Source organism: Panthera uncia, chromosome C2, assembly GCF_023721935.1.
Source record: "Panthera uncia isolate 11264 chromosome C2, Puncia_PCG_1.0, whole genome shotgun sequence".
NCBI lineage: Eukaryota > Metazoa > Chordata > Mammalia > Carnivora > Felidae > Panthera > Panthera uncia.
Window position 1 is genome coordinate 28,315,476 of NC_064810.1, and position 21,716 is coordinate 28,337,191.

At 34.9% G+C, this 21,716-nt stretch overlaps 1 protein-coding gene across 3 annotated transcripts in view; it reads right to left on the reverse strand.

The window, feature by feature from the left end:
* Positions 1-21,716, reverse strand: part of LOC125920816 (multidrug resistance-associated protein 1-like) — an 89,235-nt gene that overhangs the window by 43,593 nt on the left and 23,926 nt on the right. For all 3 annotated transcript variants that reach the window (XM_049627991.1, XM_049627990.1, XM_049627992.1), the window contains exons 6-13: positions 16,368-16,622; positions 14,051-14,116; positions 10,969-11,106; positions 9,289-9,435; positions 6,729-6,813; positions 6,569-6,635; positions 5,829-5,955; positions 1,873-2,049 (exon numbers count right to left, since the gene is read on the reverse strand). In XM_049627991.1, the coding sequence (XP_049483948.1) occupies positions 1,873-2,049; positions 5,829-5,955; positions 6,569-6,635; positions 6,729-6,813; positions 9,289-9,435; positions 10,969-11,106; positions 14,051-14,116; positions 16,368-16,622 (1,062 nt within the window). The remainder of the gene's footprint in view (positions 1-1,872; positions 2,050-5,828; positions 5,956-6,568; positions 6,636-6,728; positions 6,814-9,288; positions 9,436-10,968; positions 11,107-14,050; positions 14,117-16,367; positions 16,623-21,716) is intronic.

Here is a 21,716-nt window from a genome sequence, read left to right on the forward strand (position 1 = left end):
CCTCACCTGAAGGTGGCCTGCCAGCCAGACTGGCCCAAGCTGTTCATTCTACTTAGAGCCCATATCCTCCCTTTTAATTCAAAATCCAGTCACTCTAAGAAGTCTTTTTCCAAAGCAATCTTCCACCCACTGTTCCAAGTAAAGTGATTCGTTCCTTCCATTCTTGTCTTGCGATGCTCAGTTTACTCATCCCATTGCCAGAAATGGCAATACCCACATCAGTCTCCCTCACAAGCCTATGATCTAGTTTATCCTTACACTCCCAACACATAGATTGTGTCTGACACTAGGTGATTAATAAATATTAATAAGGACAACTGATAATATCATTGGCAGAGATACACTGGATTGCAAATCTCTTAAAGGTAGGGGGACAGTTCCCTTGCTCACCATTATGTACCCCATAGCAGAAAAAAGGCATATAATAGATTTAAAAATATTTGTCATCAATTGAAGAATGCCAAAGGAAAAGATGAATAAAAATGAATAAAATTCTATATCCATTATCTTAGTTGTCTCATAAACAGCTGTAAGCAGATTTCCTTTTGAAATAGTCAATTACATGTTTATTTTAAAGCATATCATCAGATTGGGAGACATCTAATTACAAAAAGTGTAAGTTATATATGGTGATGACATTTATGCCTATATTTAATATATACTTCACATTTTGCATTTTCTTCCCCTTTAAATTCTTTTTACTTACATACCGTCAACATTTCATATTGTTAGAGTTTGGCTTTATCAGCATAATATTCAGTATGTATTAACAAGTTTGAAGAAGTCACATTTCTGCATCATTTTAGCTATGGTGTCATTTTGCCAAGGGATAGCAAAAACACCAAAAACAAAAAACAAAAAACAAAAAAACGACAACACAGATGTGGTGGAAAAAAAAAATGAAATCTATTTAATAACTTGAGAAAATACATCTGCAAAGTAACAGGCTATGAACAAAGCCAACATAAGTCTCGTTAAAAGGTATTGCCTCATTCTAGATTTTAAATATTTCTACTTTCTATCTTTTTGCTCTCTAACTATTTTATTTATCAATTTATATAACAGCACTATTAAACAACTTGGGGCCAGGGGTACAAACGCCTAACAACACTATGCTGACTCTCTTTTCAGAAATTCAAAGCACTTGGTAAAGATCATTTACCCATCTTCACAGCACACATGAATCACAGGCAGAGGCTGCTTTTGCATTCATGTTTAATTAATGGAGATTTTAGTCACGGGTCAGAGATAATCTCTCAGGGTTCATACTTTGGCTCGTGCTCTCTTGTTTTGTTTTGTTTAAACTCCAAAACACTGGGCAGAGTAATGACTATCCATTAACGCAATGAAAATAAAATAGAACAAAGAATATGGGAAGCAAGATCCTCTTAAGCAAGAATGAGCAAACACGGAGAAGGCACGTTAACGACAGCATCGTCTGAGTCTTTTTAGAACCTGGCCTCCGTGCCACCGCTGGAGACTGGTGCTCTGTTGCTACTGTCCTAGGCTTGACTTTGCGCACAAGAGATACAGGAAAAACACAAAACATCATTCACTCATTAGACAGTGAACAGCATTATGGGAGCAGCTAAAAACAAAGTGTTGATGATCCAGTTGGTAGGCTCTCGTTCCCCCATGTGGACACTAACGACAGCATTCCCTGCTGATTTTAAATCTGTTTTCCAAATAGTCAATTATAGATAATTATTTGTCCTTAATATCGCCATCTCTTTCATAGAAATTCTGTAATGATTTTTAAAAATTATAGTTGTATAGAGCTCTTTAAGACTTCAGAAAAAAGACTATAAATATTTTATTAGCATGGCTGAATGGAATTCTATTCCTGCATGTGATGAATTATATTTTCCTTACTCTTTCTCCAATCTCAGTTTGATCTCCATTTGGTAACTGCTCCAAATCAGGAAGGAGAGCACAGGCTTCCAATACTTGCTCATAAAATTGCTTCTGCATGGTGGAGCCAAAGAGAATGTTTTCTTGTAAAATGCAATTCTGAATCCAGGCCTGCTGGGCAACATAAGCCACGGAACCCTAAAAAGGAAAGAAATAAAAGAAACACTCCTAACAAGGGAAAAGAAAAAACATTGCATGTACCACATTAAAGGAACATAAACATATTTAGTCCATGGTTTTGTTTTCTTTTAACTTTAAACTGAATTTTTACAGAACTAGGTTATTTCTTAAATATAAATATATCCTATTTGCATTTTAATTTTATATATGTTTATTATAGGCCCTTTCAAATGAGTCACTTTTGTGCTTTTTTTATTTACTTTCTCTGTAGTTTCTATCAAGGTTATCTGTCTTTGGTGGAGTTTTCTGGAAGTAGAGGCTGAGTGTATTAGCTCCAGCAGCCATTATAAGGTACCACAGACTAAGTTGCTTAAACAACAGAAATTTCTTTTCTCACAATTCTGGGGGCTAAAAGTCTGACAAGCTGTCAGCAAGATTTCTCCTGAGGCCTAAATCTCTAGCTTGTAGATGATTCCCTTCTTGAGTTTTCACATGGCCTTCTCTCCATGTGAGTATGTGTGTCTTAATTTCTTCTTGTAAGAACATCAGTCATACTGGAATAGGGCCCACCCTACTGACCTTATTTTAATTGCCTCTTTAAAGACCCTCTCTCCAAATACAGTCACATTCTTGGGATTAGGACTTCCAAATATCTATTTGGGGGCGGGAGGTTTGGCCCATAACACTAAGCCTGAAGTACAGGTTGCTCACTTGGGATCAATGCTTGTGGAAGAAAACAGGGTAGGAGGATTGGGTAGATGGAAAAGTCACACTGTGATAGAGATCCCACAAGGTTTTGACCAACCCCCCAGAGAGACATAGAGGAGTATTATCCATCAGAGTTGTTCTGTGTTAGGCTAAATTGGCCTGACCTTCAGGAGTGGGGCCTTAGCCAGGCCAACCCTGAATGAGCTGGCTTGCTATATGTATTCCCACAGCTGGGAGGCAAGCCCTTCCTAGAAGGAGGATCTGGGTGGCACATCTGTGTCTTCCACATACTCACTGTTCCTAAGTTTATTTTTTGAAGATTTTATATCTCAAAATGATTCCTGAATATATGACAGTCTGCTGCATAAAATATCCTTTTAACTAACCTGCTTTTCTTAGAAAGGACCCACAGTATTTGAACTAGAGACTTACCTTTCAATCTACCCCATGGACTCTATCCAAACATTGATTTTAAAGAATTTATTTTGACTGCTATGTGCTGTACAATAATGCAAAACACTGAACGTACTTTTTGACCTATGAACTTATGCGTATGCATATAACTATTAACATTTTGATTTCTATCAGGTACTTTAAAGATCCAAGATTAACTTTAATTCTTCTTTTTTCAGCATGTAAGACATGGAGTGGCTTTTGATCCAAAACAATGTAATTCTGATCCAACTTGATCTTGAACACAAAGGTGATTGCTCTTGAATAACCTTTAATTAGAATAATATTAAATCAATTCTCAAGTGATAAAGATTTTGAACACTTGCTATGTATTCGGCCAGATAAGGGGAAAGAGGATGAAAAACACAGGAGAAAAAGGCTGAAGAACAGCAAAAAAATGCCACAAAATATAAAACAGAAACTAAATACTACATTGAGAGGTATAGAGTCGATGTGCTGGTATAACTGGAACTACAGAAGAGTTGATCCATTTTCACAGAGATATAAGTTTTTCCTTTAATTTTTATACTATTATTTTAATTTTATACACAAATGAAAATGGGTTTTTGTTTCATTTTATTCTTAATAATAAAACCACAATAGAAGATTTGCTAATTCAAAAATGGTCTTCCAAATCTGTAATGTTCCATCAAACAACACCGAACACTGAATACTCTGAATAAATAGTGCCTGGTGTGAACCTTTGATACTGAGAACCAGGAGACCGGAGGTTGAACATTGTAACATGATATTCCTCAAAAAATTCTCATGTGAAACCTTGAGGAACAGAAAGATAAAACACAAAAGCACCTTGTAAACACAAAGTGTCACGTCTATTGTTATGATTATTATTACTAAATCAGAGATAATAAGAATGATAGTTATAAATTTAGTATTAAAAAAGTTTTGGGAAATAATTCATATATGACACCTCATGTCCTGCCACTGCTCCAGACCAAAGAACTTTCTGAAGGACAAAGCGGCCAACTATACTGACAGACAATATCTGCTCTCTTCCACAAGCTTAGCTTAATTTAAACAAAGGGTTTCCTCTCAGCTTTATAATTAGGAACAGCATTGTTATGGTTTCTTGCATAACCATGAACATTTTCTTAATTTCAAACCCTCAAAGGTATCAGAAATAATCTTTAAATCTTACCATGAGAGTCTCAACAATCATAGTAAAGATAACAATAACCATTAAAATTCACAGGGAGCTATCTGACTCTGCCAAGAACCAGGCTAAGTCTTTGCACATTAAAGCATTAGATGAAACCCAAAATTGATATTGTTGTTATCTTGATTAATTTCTAATTATTTTTCAAGATCAAATAAAAGGCTACCTCCTCTCTAATATTTCTAACTCTTCAAGGCAGAATCTGTTGTTTTTTATACTTTGACCCATTTGTTTATGTCTGATTTAAATACTCGTCATAATTAATTTTAGTATCTCTCTCACTGGACTATGAACTCTGTAAAAAGAGGGGTATGTCATATTCGTGTTTATTTTGCTTTACTAAGTATCAAGAACACAGTATGTGTGCAATAATTGCTTGGTAAAAATAGCTGAAGAGACTAAATGAAAATAAAGTCAATATGATAATCACAATATTTTTAAAGGACACTCATTGGCCTAGGATATAGTACAATCATCTTCAACTATAGACAAAAGGCTGACTGCAATTGCTATGAAGAGCACAGGGTTACAAACACAATATACTTAAGGTTAAAAAGTAGGGGTATTCATTTCAGTATAATTGTATCAGAAAAAGTCCCAGATATCATAGTTGATCCTAAAATAAGTAACAGTAATGCTGAGAGAGAATAATAAATGTAGAACTATTCATTGGAGGGCTGGAATCGGGAAAGGAAAAAGGATATGAGGAAATACATATTATGAAGAAAAAAAAAAAAAGAGTTGGAATTGATTCTTCCTAGAGAGAAAACTGTGAAGAAACTGGTCTCACATCCATAGAACTTCTCCATCTTATCAGAAGTGAGGAGTAGGTTAGTATTAGGTTAGTATTTTATCCAAGAGCTAGTTAAACCTAAGGAAAAACTCATTAGATAGTCTAATGTTTCAAAAAAGAAACAGCTGATTAAGAACCTGTTGAATTCTTATTCCTATTGACCTTTAAGAATAGAACAAAAGGCTTGGAGTAGTCCTCTCCCTAGTCCAAGGGCTGAAATTTAAAAGTAAGCTATTAATATTATTATTTTTCTGATTTTTTTCTAGGTCAAAAATCCTACCCATGAGCAACTACAAGACTTCTTAGAAATGTGGCTGTAATTACTTAGGGAACTTTGCAATGGATGATAATTAGAAAGCAAATCAAATTAAAATATAAATCACATTAGTTTCTCTATAATTGGTTGCAATTCAGTTAATATCATCAAACAATTACCATAAGCATTCATAAATGATTTGCTAAAGTATTTGGAGGACAGAATGCTGTTACTAAGCCATCCATAGCTAATCAATTTTTGTGGAAATTGAAATGTTTGTTACAAACTAGAAATGCCCATTACATCCTTGCATCTTCAATTTGATTTGATAAATTCTTAGGATACTAACCATGTGTTGGCTATGGCCTATTACACTAGGAGATAGAGAATGAATGTATTGTTGGCTCTACCTTTCTTTGAACAACTCCTGTAAGTTTCTCCATTTCCCCAAGCATGGCAGAAAGCACAGATGATTTTCCAGATCCAACTTGCCCTATGACAGCCACTAAAGCTCCTTCTGGAATCTTTATGTTCAAGCTGCATGACAAGAAAAGGAGAGAGTTGATATAGGAAGTTCTTGTTACAGTTTTCAATGTATATTCCTAGATAAATTAGAGCATCATCCTTGAAATTGCTTCTATTCATATGAGACTACACTATTCTATGAATACCCAACCTTTCAAACTGCGAACAACAAATGCTACAGAGGAAACAGAGGAAATGAATAGAAAGCAAGAGAGGGAAAAAAAAAACTATAAAAATGAAACGTATTGTGAGAGATTTAAATAAAAAGCCTTGTAAATTTCAATATATTCATCTTCTGCTTTAAAAACTCCAAGAAATATGGGGCAACTGGGTGGCTCAGTCGGTTGACCAGCCGACTCCAGCTCAGGTCATGATCTCACAGTTCATGAGTTTCAGCCCCGCATTGGGCTCTGTGCTGACAGCTCAGAGCCTGGAGTTTGCTTCAGATTCTGTGTCCCCCACTCTCTCTGCCCCACCCCTGCTTATGCTCTGTCTCTCTCTGCCTTTCAAAAATGAATAAACATTAAAAAATTTTTTTAAACTCCAAGAAATAAAAATATGGAACATTATAGAATTCAATGCTAAAATATTTTTTGTTTTTAATTTTTCCCAAATTATGACTTACTTTTTAAGTACTGGAATCCCTGTTTTATCCCAGGAGAAGGAAGCATTTGTAAAACCAATGGCATGATCTGAGAAGAAAAATAAATACAATGGTGCATTTTAGAGCCAATTACCTTCAACCCAGAAGTCAAATAAATATTGAAGGCAGAGAAAATGCTGACCTCCTATGTAGTTTGTTTCAATATTTTGAGGAAGAAGCTCCTCAGTGTTGAGAAAGTCTTCCAACCGACCCAATGATATTCTTGTCTATCAGAATAAACACAGATGGAATTTATTTGGGGGTCAAGGAGAGCTTCAACTAAAAAAATTTTGTTGGGACTCTACAGTACGATTAAAAATATTTGATGCAAATGGAAGATATTGATATAAATTTTCAGTTAGCATAGTTTGAATTATTTTAATGTTTATAAATAATTTCATTCCTAAAAAGAAAGAACAGCTTCAAGGATCAAAGACCAAAACAAACATCATATATGCAGGAAGGCATGAGAAAAAGAAACAAAAACTACTCCTTAACACTCTAGTAAAGCCATAATGACTAATTCATTAATAATTATAGAAAGATTAGTTTCCAAAAGCAACTTCAGAATTGTTCAATGAGTTCTGCTTCTGAGTATAAAATGATAGTTTTGGCAATAATAACATTTAGTTTTAGTAAAAAAGCTATAAAATGCTTACCTACAATTAGGATAAATAAAATCAACTTTGTTTTCCTGAAACTGACTTACATGAAATCTCTAGTATGGTTTTTTTTTTTTGTTTTTTTTTTTTTGGGGGGGGGGGCAGAGAGAGACAGAGCATGAACGGGGGAGGGGCAGAGAGAGAGGGAGACACAGAATCCGAAACAGGCTCCAGGCTCCGAGCCATCAGCCCAGAGCCTGACACGGGGCTCGAACTCACAGACCGTGAGATCGTGACCTGGCTGAAGTCGGACGCTTAACCGACTGCGCCACCCAGGCGCCCCTCTAGTATGTTTTTATTCACACTATGCTAGAAGATATCTATTGTTAGTGGATAAGATGTACTGGGCCACCGTTTTGTTTACCAAGTGCGGCATATAGGTATGCCTCTTTTCCTTTCTCTCCTTTCCCCTTTCCTTTCCTCTTCCCCTTCCCCTTTCCTCTTTCCTTCCCCTTCCCCTTCCCTTTCCCCTTCCCCCTCCCTTTCCCCTTTCCCCTCTCCTCTCCCTCTCTCTCTCCCTCTCCTCTCCCTCTTCTCTCCCTCTCCTCCCTGTCCTCCCTTTCTCTCTCCCTCTCCCCCCTCTCCTCCCTCTCCCCCCCTCTCCTCCCTCTCCTCCCTCTCCCTCTCCTTTCCTTTCCTTTCTTTTGACAACTGTTCTCCATATTTATTTAGTGAAGGCAGTAGTGTATCACTAGGAGTTGGAGAACACTTTGAGATACTAGACCTTTAGCTAGATTCTAATTTCAAAACCAAAACAATATTTATTCTAAGAATGGCATTTTTCAGAATGCCATGAAAACAAGTTGTTAGAAGCATCACATCAATAGTACTTCTATGCCCTCTGTTGGTCATTATTAGTAAAATAACAACCAGAAAAGGTATGATAAAACAAAAATGGATTACTTGGTATTCACTATATATTTATTCAAATAATATACTATTACTATTATAATTTTAATATAATTAATATAATTTAATATAATTATTGCCATTACAGTTACTATTAGTAACTATAAGTTACTATTTACTTAAATAATACAAAAAAAAATTTTTTAAGAGAGAGGGCAGAAGTGAGTGAGGGACAGACAGAGAGAAACTCATGAGAGGCAGAGAGGGAGTGGAGAAAGAGAGAGAGAGAGAGGTGGGGCTCACCAGAAGCGGGACTTGAGCTCACCTAAACCAGGGCTCAAACTCACGAACCGAGAGATCATGACCTGAGTCAAAGTCAGATGCTTAACAGATGGAGCCACCCAGGCACCCATCAAATCATATAAAAATTTAAAGGCAAAGTTCATAGATTAAAGAGCTGGTTCCAATTAACAAAGCTTCACTTTGCTTATGAACTCAGACTTGAGGAAGAGGATACAATGGAGGCCACCCAGAAAATCGAAACCTGACATTCAAAAAATTTAACACAAAATCTCAGCGCAAAGGAATCATTCTCCACATTCCCTGTGGTTTTAGCAGCTTTCTACTCATTATAATAATATTAAAAGAGCCCCCAGTGACTGGAGATTACAATAAAGATCTGCTGAAGCAGATACCTCATACATGGTTTGTTGGCAGACTGACATTATCAGTGCACTTGTTTCCCTGTCTTATTCCTTCAGTACAGATGAAATGTTGCTGAACCCTGGAGAAACATTCATATCAAGTTCCATACAAGCATCTAGCTAAATATTTTTTCAACTGAAAACATAAAATGAGACTTTTGATGGCATTATGTCTAACACTGCCTTTTAAAAAGCTAAATAAAATAAACTAACACTTAGCAATGAAAACAATATCCTATATGGAAACACTTAAAAGTCATTTTGATAGGAGAAAAGCATAGGCAAAGAAAACATGATTCCTTCGATTCGTTAATGTTCCCTATTACTCATTAATTCGGGGAGATTAATTTTGAAGGCAGTGTAAAACAACAACAAAAAGTGAAATAAATACTGAAAAAAAAAGACACAGAAGTAAAATGTGCAAAACCACAGACTTCAGTAGATGAATGAATGACTCTTCTAAGGTTTAAGCATATTTTGGATGTACCTGGACCACAGCTGAGATCACCATTGGTAAATCAAACAAAGGAAGCTTCAAAATATTAAACAAAGACATAGATGTGAACACTTTAGTGGCTGTTAAAAAGTTTCCTTCATCCAATAAGAAATAGATGCCAAATGTCGCCAGGGACACCTAAAAAATACAGACATGTTCTTTCCTTCAATTATTCAGTGCTAACAACAGTATGAGTTAAAGTCCCCCAAAATAGGGGAAAAAATGTTAAAACCTTTTTTATTGTTGTTTACCAAAATCCAGTACTATTCAGTATGATTGCTGAAGAATATAAAATAATATTTAGACAATACAATTGTGTATCTTAGAAAACGGCATCCTTGAGACCATGTGGCCCAATTCCCTTCTTTCAGATATCATGTTCTTACTGGAATTATTCCCATTTAAAATGTGTACTAATGCACTGTCTGTGTAGAGCCTGTTGGGAATTCTCTTTCTCTCTCTCCCTCTCTCTCTCTGTCTCTCCCCTGTCCAATCTCTCTCTCTCTCTCAGAAGAAATTTACTTAAAAAAATTAAAAAATAAATAAAATGTGTACATCTGTTTTTTTTTAAGATGGAGTATTATGTAAATTTATTTTCCAATGGTATATGTATACACCCGGACTCATATGTAATGATTATACTTTCTGTGAGTCATAAAATTAACTGAAGAAAGTATGAATAAATCATGGCTCATAACATTTATATTTACTTTTGTAAGTGTCATTTAGAAAGGGCAGAAAAGTTCATATATGCATGAGAATATGCTGACTATCATGTACATAGGACTTATCTTAAGCAAATACTTCTTGGACATTTTTACCAAAGAATTCCAAATGTAAATATCACTTTTATTTTCATAATACTCATATATTTATCTAAATAAAAAATAATAATATTTAAAATTGCCAACCAGGGAGACATATGGAACTTCCCCTGGCCCCCATCACCACCAGGAGTGGTAACTTTGATTAACATTGATGCTTCAGCTCTATGTGGTCTGGTCTTCCTTTGGCTTTCAGTCATCGCTTTACACCTCAAGGCACTTTATATTCTAGTTTAAATAACATGGAATTCCCAACACTTACATGGTATGACAGAAAGAGAACACCCTCAGTTCATATCAATTTGCCTCCGAATATTAATCCTATAACTTTGAGGATATTACCAAAGTAGAATGGACTTTCATTTCCTATTGTGAAATGAGAAAAGCAATGCCTTATCATTGCAAGAATGAAACAAGGCAACCTCTATTAACTTGTCTGGCATGCTGGAGAAGCACTCAATAATTCTTCATTCCCTTCCCAACTCCATATAGTATGCCTTTGGGTCTTGCTTAATCACACCAATCAAGGAATTTTATACCTGAAATGAAACTCTTAAATGCAGGTTATACTGTTTAAGGATAGAAAGGCAAGTGGTCGATCTGTGAGAAATTTGTAAAGAAACAAAATTGTATTATAGGTAAAAAATACAGATCAATGAGAATGCATATACTTTTCTCTTCTTTAAAACTTCCATTCTCTAATCTACATAAATCAACGACTGCATTTCATGAAAATGTTATTTCAGATACAGAAGACTCCACTTTGGACACCTTAAGTCCAGGTAATTTGGAGGTGATCTGCAGATCAAATTTGAAAATCAAAACAGGAAATATTATACACACTCACCAAGAATGGAATGCAAGTTAATGTCAGCATAGAAAATACAGCAAGATACCCAGCTGATTTTTGAACTTCTAACTCCTGTTCTCGAATTTCAACAATCTTCTTTTTATAGGAGGGTTCCCATGCATAAAGTTTGAGGATCTGTAAAGGATGCAGACAATGACTATTTGATAAATCAATATCATGTAAGAAATAAAAACCTGCACCCATACAAATATACACAGTATACTCCCCCGGCCCCCAACATACACACAACTGTAAAGGTTTTTTAAAAAAGACATTAAACTCATAAAGCAAATAATACTCCTATTTTCACCTGGGTCAAATTTTTCCTGGGGCTCCTGGGTAGGTCAGTCAGTTGAGCATCTGACTTGGGCTCAGATCATGATCTCACGGTTCATGGGTTCAAGCTCCACGTCAGGTTTTGTGCTGACAGCACAGAGTCTGTTTCAGATTCTCTGTCTCCCTCCCCCTTTGCCCCTCCCTTGCTCGTGCTCTCTCTCTATCTTCTCTCCCTCAAAAATAAACATAAAAAAAGTATTTCCTTTTATTATGGGTTTTGGGGGGGTAGATGGCTGGGAGTAGAAAATCACCACCTCTCCAAGTTTATGTCCTTCTCATCCACCAATAGCTTATTCCTGAGCCAGACTTCAGCAACATCTCAGCTCTGGGCATGAGCCCCACAGTGTTTCTGTCTAGCTTAATATTAGTACTCTTCCTGCTGGTTCAGCTCTCACTTCTGTCCACTCCCATTTCCCAATAGCTATGCTCCTTTCTATGGCCTCTCAATTTCTGGAAGACTGATGGCATGGGACTTCAAGCCATTTTCTGAAAGGTGACTAGTGTTTTGAGATTGTAAACTGGAATATACACAGTCACATACATCCTATTGCTCTGTTTCTCTGGAGAACCCTAAAAATCTCTCACTGGCTCTGTGAACTCAGACATGACACTTAACTTCTCAGAGACTTTGTTTCCTTATTTGGAAAATGAAGATGAGAAGTTATTTTCTTGGGGTTCCTAAGAATTGTATGAGGAAACAGATCCAAAGTGATCATTACAGCATGTGGCACGTAAAAATTGTTCACTAAATGAGAGCTATTATCATTATCAAAGAGAGGCTATCGCATCTGTTTCCTTCCCCCAAACCCCAGGGATGCTGACTGCCCACACCTTCAAACTATCCTATACTTTAAACTTCCCTATACTTGGTCCTCTACCAGTTGTCTAGTATATTCACTGCTGGAACTAATTTCAAATTTTTGACCTTTGCTCAGATATCTAGGAAATGTTCTTTTATTTTATCTACACTGTCCCAGTCTTACTGATAATACAAATTTCCTTTTATGAATATCAATCTTTATTTATTTATTCATTTAGAGACAGAGACAGTGTGAGGGAGGGGCTAGAGAGAGGGAGAGAGAGAGCGAATCCTAAGCAGGCTCTATGTTGTCAGCACACAGCCCGATGCAGGGCTCAAACCCATAAACTGTGAGATCATGACCTGAGCTGAAATCAAGAGTCGGACGCTTAACCAATTGAGCCACCCAGCCCCCCCCCCAATATCAGCATTTACAACCTATAAACATACATTGCTACACTTTGTATGAATGCAGGGGTTACCAATTAACCCACTGAGAAGTACTGGATGCATTAGGATCACATTACTTTGGGGGTGTATGACCTTATTACAGAATATCAGCTATTCAGTAATTTAATCTGAGTTAAATTTCAGAGCTACTTAAGGCTACTATTCAGATAAGTGAATCATATCAGTCTCTTTTCAAGGTATCTTTAACAATGTCTTTCACTTCAGTAGTTTTCAATTTTGTGAAAGTTCTACACAGTACAATAGAGCAGAATTTTTAACGATTCCTAAAGTGAATCAATGTGTACATATAATGGGCATATCCTATGTTTGTAATGATAAATGCACAAGACAGAAAATTTCCTATGCAATTGTCAATTCCAGAAGGAAATTCCATGTGGGCTTTACAAATTTTGTCCTTTAGAAAAAATCTAGGGGTTCCTGGGTGGCTGAGTAGTTAAGCACTGGACTCTTGGTCTTGGCTCTGGTCATGATCTCACAGCTTGTGAGTTTGAGCCCCACATCAGGCTGTGTGCTGACAGTGCAGAGCCTGCTTGAGATTTCTCTCTCTCTCTCTCTGCTCCTCCCTGGCTTGCTCTCATTCTCTCTCTCTCTCTCTCAGAAAATAAATAAATAAACATTAAAATTAAAAAAAAGAAAAATCTGATATGGTATAATCTAGGTGAAACAGAATTTGAAATTCTATCTATCTATCTATCTATCTATCTAGAAAGTTCATGAGGTTGCACTCTTTTATGATAGAGAAAATATTAGTGGAATGGGGGGTAGCTTTCTTAGGGATAAATAATTTATAATTTATAACATACGTTTTGTAAAATAACATTTGTATGATCATTTCCATTCCACCTAAAAGAACCTGAATGACATTTCATCACTTTCCCCATATAAACTTGCCTTCAACCTGATGATAATGTCATTGCCACTCTTGCCTGCCTCATTCTATCTCTTCCACACAACCCCTTAAAACAAGTTATATGTTGTCTCTTGGGGATCTTTATGTTTAATCCTTGGGTGAGAAACAAAAGGAAAATACCTGCATTTTATTTGGTTTCATTTAAATGCTATTTTAACAGTAAGAATTCCTATACATGAGACTTGAAATACTCTGCCAACAATTACGTGTGTGTGTGTGTGTGTGTGTGTGTGTGTGTGTGTGTATACCTATATATGTGAATCAATATGTACATATAATGGGCATATCCTATGTTTATAATGATAGTGTTGATGAATGTTTATAGTGTAGTAATGGTGAATGTTTATATCCTATGATATAATGGTAGATAATGTGTATCCTATGTTTATATGATATACTCATATGTATTTTTTGCATATATATATAAATATATATATTTCATTACTTTCCTTAAATATATATATTTCATTACTTTGATATTGAGAATGGTAAAAAATTCATTTATTCACTAACATTACTGTATTCTAAATAGTGAAATTAAAATCACATTCCTTTTATATTACCTTAATTCCATGTAAGATTTCATTGAGTAGTTTTATCTGTTTATCTTTGTTCTTCGTTTGACTTTTCTATTTAAGGGGAAGAAAATGATAGCATATTTGACAAAGGTTGCTAATAATTTAACTTACTTTGCTACAGCTTTTTAAAAAAATACAGTCTCTTCCCTCTATTTTATATAATATTTAGTTGAAAACCATCATAAAATATTCATATATTCTTTCATTGGTAGAGGTACAAATTAGTTATAAGTAGATATCTTAAAATGTAAAAGTAGCCAGCAGTAGAATAAGAGCAAAATGCATACTTTACAAAATAGTAGAAAATGTATTTATTTACATGTAATTTGTTTAAAATTGAATAAAAAAATAATATCCATCTATATTCTATTTAAATGGGATTAAATTCCCCAAATTTTATCAATTATATATATATATACATATATATTTATTTATAACAGAATAAACATAAAAGTCTGTATATTATAAGTATACTATCTTGAGTATTAATACTTTGGAAATTAAAGTGATTAAAATGGATATTTTCAAATACTGATTCTTTTTTGGCAAATAATAAGTACAGTATTTGTATATCTAACAAACTACACACTTACAAGTTACTATCCATAATACTATTTGTGTGATTAAAGGCATATTTTCTGTTTAGTATATTTGTACATAATATTGTACTCTCTTTGAAATTTCCCCCAAATGTATTTCAATTCATAAAAGTTTGAATTTAAATTATTTAAAATCTAGAATTTTTAAAAGCTAGTTTAAAAATATTAATTATAATACAAACTTGTTATTCTAAATACTATTGTGTTAGTAATTCATAATTATTTCATAGTTATATGGTATTTTCTAGTTTTCATCTCTAAAGACTAGTCATCTTTCTAGTAATTATTTGGTAATAATTTTAGTAATTATTTGGTGATTGATCTGTATTTAGAAAATTCAGAAAAATATAAAAGAAGGTGTAAATCCTCATCCCTTAAATGTATTCAAGTAATTAGTGAAAAATCTCCCTCCTTCCATTTAATTCTACTCTATAGGTAACTATTCTTAAAAGACTGGTGCTTCATCTCTAGATTATTTCTATGCCTATAAAAATTCATTTATATCTAAATCTGTATCATTTCATTTAGTATTCTCTATCACACCCATGTCATAGGTATATTCACATTTTAAAAAATTTGGGGCGCCTGGGTGGCTCAGTCTGTTGGGTGTCAGACTTCGGCTCAGGTCATGATCTCATGGTCTGCGAGTTTGAGCCCCGCGTCGGGCTCTGTACTGACAGCTTAGAGCCTGGACCCTGCTCCACATTCCATATCTCCCTCTCTCTCTCTCCCCTCCCCCACTCATGCTCTCTCGCTCTCTCTCTAAAAAATAAATAAAGGTTAAAAACATTAAAAAAATTGGGTTATGTATATGTACATGTATGCATAATATACACATATATCTGCATACATAGGTTTCTTTATTTTCCCCCTAATATGTGATTGACACATTTCCATGTCAGTACATAGATAGTGTTAATCTTTTATCCATTTAAAAAAATAAAATAAGTGTCATAAGCAATACACCTGCATGTGTGTGTTTACTTTAACACATGAAACCATTCGTCCTTCCCCTTAAACTGTGGTTTTTTGGTGCAGTAAACTATGTCCTGTTTCTCCATTTCTACAGTATAGCACAGTCCACACTGTCTGGTACATGGCAGACGTCAAATAAGGTATTAACAGTAAGATGAATGAATGTAAAGGAAGAATATTAAAATTATTTCAGTTAATCACTTACCAACTACTTTCTGGATGTAGTCACTCCTTGCTTACTGTAACCCACCAGCCTCCCTGCCACTCTTCAGACAAAACAAGCACACCCTTATCTCTAGACTGTGTGCACACTGTTACTTTTGCTTAGTGAATCTTTTTCTCAGACATGTACATGGATTCCTCCCTTACCCTGATGATATATCATATCCTTCCTGAGGACTTCACTACTCCTGTATGTGAAATGGCACTCTGTTACTCTATCATCCTAGCCTAATTTATATTTCTTCGTACACAAATTAACATCTGGCATTGTGTTATTTATTCATTTCTCAATGCCTTCTCCTCCAATGAAAGCTGGAACTCATCAGTTCTCCTCACTGCAGTACTTCAGCACAGAACAGATGTCCAATCGATGTTGGTTGAATGAATGAATGACAAAGTTGGGTTATTTCCACATATACAGAATTTGCTAGATGGTTATTGTCAACACAAGTCAGAAAACGCGGCTTCTGTTTGACATGTGTAACAGGATGCAGTCTTTTTCTTACCTTTAGCTTTTTTACTCTTGTTGCAACCAAAGCATTTATTGGTATAACCAACACCAAGACTGCTGTCCCTGCCAACACTGCTGGACCCAGCTCTTGCCAAAGCAGTGATACGGCCATCAGGATTTGTAAAGGGGCTGACCAAAGGAGATTGAGGTTTGCGGTCAAGTCCATGAGCTGCTGGGCATCTGCTGACATCAAGTTAGTAACTTCCCCAGTTGAAAACCTCTTTCGTGAGACATTAGATAAAAGTAGGGCCTAGGAAAAAAAAAAGAAGCAGGAAAATATTTAAGAGTTCTGTAGAACTTGGGGCATTATTATCATCAAACAATGGTAACTTTTAATATATATTTTTAATATATTTAGGAAAATGTACAAGATTGTTTATGTATTAGGATTATAAAATATTGAGAACTTTTAATGTTATTACATGAGGAAGATACAACTATTGATCAAAACATAGTTTTAAAATTCACTGCATATTGGTAGAGAGTAACATTTGTATTCCCAAGCAAATACCTTCACTAAGAACCCTCTACAAATTGCTGATTACAAAATTAAAAAAAAAAATCTGTTCTAGGGGTGCTTGGCTGGCTCAGTATGTACAGCATGTGACTGTTGATCTTGAGGTCATGAGATCAAGCCCCACAATGGGTGCAGAATTCATACACAAAAAAATCTATTCTATATTTTTAGCATTGAGGATCTTCTCTATCTGTTGGCACCCCTAAAATGCTAAACCATCTAAATTTTATCAATACAAAGTATATAAAAGAATCAATAAATATCTAATGAATGCTGATGAATAGTATTATGCTTAAAACTAGAAAATTTAAAAATGACACTATCCTAATTCTCAAAAAGATTATAATCTGGTTGTGGAGTCTACTTACCACCACCCCCCCACACACACATATACCTCCCACACAGAATGATAGTAAGTATAAAAATAGCTAAGAAGGGCTATGGGAATTTAGAAAGATAAAAATATTGGAAAGGCTTGGTGGAGCAGATGGAAATATATTTTTTCTTCCAAGGCCCAATTCTCACTTTGTCTCTATGCACATTATTTTAATATTTGTATACTGAATTCAATATTCCCAAGTTTAATTATTGGTAACTCTTACTAAGGTTGATGTTAGAAATTCATTTATTTAATGCTCCACTCATTTAAAATTCCCAGTGAAATGAAAAAATAAACTGCAAAAGTAGTGGGGAATTGGTATTTGTACTGGAAGCCAGGCAAAAGTTCATTCATATGCCAAGAATTTTAAGGAACGTCCACTGCACTGATTTAAAGAGGGACAGGATAGACAGCTGGGCTAACAAGAGTAAATGGGATATCGGAAGCACTCAAAGTCTATTTTTTTCAACAAATGAATAATAAAAAGCCAAAGAAAAGGCCCATATTAAAAATAAGTAGGTAGGACTTTCAGTGGAACTCTTCTATAATTCCTGAGTTTAAAACAGGAGGGCTTCATGTAAGAGGGAGGTGCAACCTTCTTGGGGACAGGGGAGGTGGTGGTCTGCACAGCCTCATAAGGTTGTATCATATCCATATCCATATCATAAGGGAGCATCATAAGGTTCCAGAATCCCCCTAACATTTATGACTGCTGCAGTGTTCAATCCTTGTTTACATTTCTACACAGTAAATTAGAAACAGTTCTATTACTGACTAGTAATGGGGGGACAGTTGTGCTAGTGATAAAACAGAATGACTACTACTGCCACAAGAGGGGGAAAAAAAGAAAAACATATTAGTCATTATGATATTAAGCTTTAGCCATATCTCCCCCAAAGGCAGCTCTTTAACCTTCCCCTAACATGTTACTGATCGCCTAATTTGGCCAACTGAAACCATGGAAATCCTAGAACTGTAACTCTCATTTCATTAAGTCTATAACATTTCTTAAGAGAGGACCATTGATCTCTAATAGAATCCACCAGCAACTTATAATTATAAAAAGTTATAAACTATTTTCTCTCACACTTATAGAAGGAAAAGTTAAAGAGTATTTAGTATTTATGAAAATACTAGCAGATTGAATAGTTCAAAGTAGCTAAATTATCCAAGGAATCAAATAAATGGCCTATTGGAACAAAATATATCACAAGAAACATGAGAAATATATGAATATCCCTTGTTAATCTTATAGCAAAAGAACACAATAACTGTTTAAAATGAGTAAAAACAAAAAAGAATAATTTAAATTGAAAATACAAGTGTCAAATTGTTTAAAATTACAATGGAGGCACCAAAAGTCCAAATGGATGTTACAAGAAAGGATTTTTTTTTAATTTATGTTTATTTTTGAGAGTGAGAGAGACAGAGAGAGACAGCAGGGGAGGGGGCAGAGAGAGAGGGGGACAGAGGATCTGAAGCAGGCTCTGTGCTAACAGCAGAGAGCCTGATGTGGAGCTTGAACTAGTGGACTATGAGAGCATGACCTGAGCCAAAGCCAGACACTTAACTGTTTAAGCCACCCAGGCGCCCCCAAAAGTGGAATTCCTAAACCAGTAGATATGTTCAAAAACTTTTCCCAGATATTAGAGAAAACATACTTTAAACATGAAATATTAAAAAAAAAGATTTAAGGCATGGAGGAGTTTCAGGTAGGTATACACTCATGGGCTATAAATATACACACATATATGTATATATTACATAAATATGTTTTAAATGTATTATATTTATACGAATATATTAAATATATATTATAAATATGTAAATACATATTAATGTAAATATGATGTATTTATATTAATATGTATTTACATATACATTTATATTTCTTTATAAATATAGATTAATGAATAAACAACTTCTAGGGTGAAATGCCTGGGTTCCAGGGCCAGCCAGTAACACTATTTCATAACTCTTTGACAGTGGGTAAGTTACTCAATTGTTCTGACTTTAAGTTTCCTTATAGCATTATACTGACAGCTACATCCATATCTATAACTGACCATGTATCTATTTCTATGTAATAATAGTGCTTAAAACAGAGTGCAACATATATGTTTGTATGTGTCTATTATATACATGTGTGTATATTATATATATACATATATATATATGTAGACACATAAATACATAACAATTACTTTACAAGTAAAGAATAAGAAATAATTAAAGATAAAACAGAAGACAATCTCTCTGATCAAAGAAAATATTTCAAACCAAAAGCAATCAGGAAGTACCAGGCAATTTAGTTAGAAAACAGTACCTTCTCTTATCCTGGTAAAATTTGCAAATTCTATAATGTTAAAATTATCCTTAGAAAGATATACTTATGGGGCACCTGGGTGGCTCAGTCAGTTGAGCATCTGACTTCAGCTCAGGTCATGATCTCACAGCTCATGGGTTTGAGCCCCACATTGGGCTCTGTGCTGAGTGCTCAGAGCCTGGAATCTGCTTTGGATTCTGTGTCTCTCTAGGCTCTCTGCCCCTCCCCCATGCTCTGTTTCTCCCTGTCTCTCTCAAAAATAAATAAATATTTTTTTAAAAATTTAAAAAAAAAGAAATACTTACAAGCACCCAAACACAGTAAAATTGAAATAAAACAGGTTATCTGAAAATGGTGGGGTAAGAGGTGGGGGTTGGCAGCAGCTGTAAAATCTGTAGTCAGAAGACAATACTGCTATGGTTATAAAGAATGTGTGGAGGGGCGCCTGGGTGGCTCAGTCGGTTAAGCATCCGCCTTCGGCTCAGGTCACGATCTCGCGGTCCGTGAGTTCGAGCCCCGCGTCAGGCTCTGTGCTGACAGCTCAGAGCCTGGAGCCTGTTTCGGATTCTGTGTCTCCCTCTCTCTCTGACCCTCCCCCGTTCATGCTCTGTCTCTCTCTGTCTCAAAAATAAATAAACGTTAAAAAAAATTAAAAAAAAAAAGAATGTGTGGAAAAAGAACTCCCATATACATTGAGTGAACCATATGTATCATGAGTGAAGATGGTAAACAAGGTGACAAGTAAATCAGGCAAAAAATGACAGTAGTAGTAGGAAAAAGTGTAGTGTATACATATATGAAAGTTTCTACTATGCATTTAAATTGTTTGTGTCATATAACAAAGTATTTTCTCAACATGTTTGGTCATGACCTATTATGAAATAAATAATAGATTATAAAAAAGTATATTACACATATATATGCATGCATGTAAAATAATTAGAGGAAATTACATCAATGATTACCTTTGCAATCTGGAATTATGAATTGCTGTCATTTTGTCTGCCCCATTTTATTCATTACACATTTTCTTCAATATACAAAAGAAAATTATCTTTAAAAATTAACTGCTTTCAAAATATTAAGATTAAAGGGCACTATATAAATGGATGTTGTTCTGCATTGCATTTTTAACATCAGGAGCACTGATTTTTCTTTCAATATTTTTTTCTGCCAACTAAACTTTTACATTTCTGTGAGGGACAAAATTCACAAGGCATGAAGGGGAATTTAGTTACCATTTATTCCTAAATTACACAATCTAAACTGCCTCTTTGTTATGAGAAACAATTTGGAAGAATACTGCAATATGGCACCACAAGTATACTGGATGGTGCAACATATTGAAGAATTATCTGGTAAAAAGTATTTAACCTTATAAAAGAGAGAAAGCAACACTAAGGTAAAAGGGAAAAAAATGTAAAATCTAAAACCATATGAAAAGTTGAGAGTTTATAAATACTCTGCAATCAAAATGAAAATTAGCCAATTTTCATTTAACAGTCATATTGTAATCATAATCACACTCACAAAGCTCTGTTATTTTTAAATTCCATCCAAGTCTGAGATTTCTTTTCTAGAATATTGTAGAATATTGTCTTTATCTAGTCTACACACACACAGCACAGGTAGGTGACTCATCACATTGTGAAACGTCATTGATTTCATATATTGAATTATACTCCAACAAGAGCCAGATGAGCCAGGTATGGCCCCAGCCTTTAAAAACATCTTATTGACTGGAGATATCTTGACTATCACTGAACTCAATTCACTAGTATCTCATTTTATCATCTGATGGTGAAATATGTTTGCCATTTCACATTCTCCCTCTTAATGTATGTTTTCATTTCTAGACTCACTGCCATGGCTCTGGTTCATATCTTTATTTCCAGAACTATTAATATAGTTCTAAAATATTCTTTATTTCCAACCCAACCTATTTTAATTACCTTCTCCTGATTATCCATCTGTCCTATGGCTCAAACGAGTCCTAACTTCCTCTAGAACTAAAGTACATTTTTACAATGTAGTTTTCAAGCTTCTAAAAAAATGAGCTGCAATCCCTTCTTTCTTACCATCCTAACCCTCCCCACCAACCTGCTCATAAAATATTATCTCT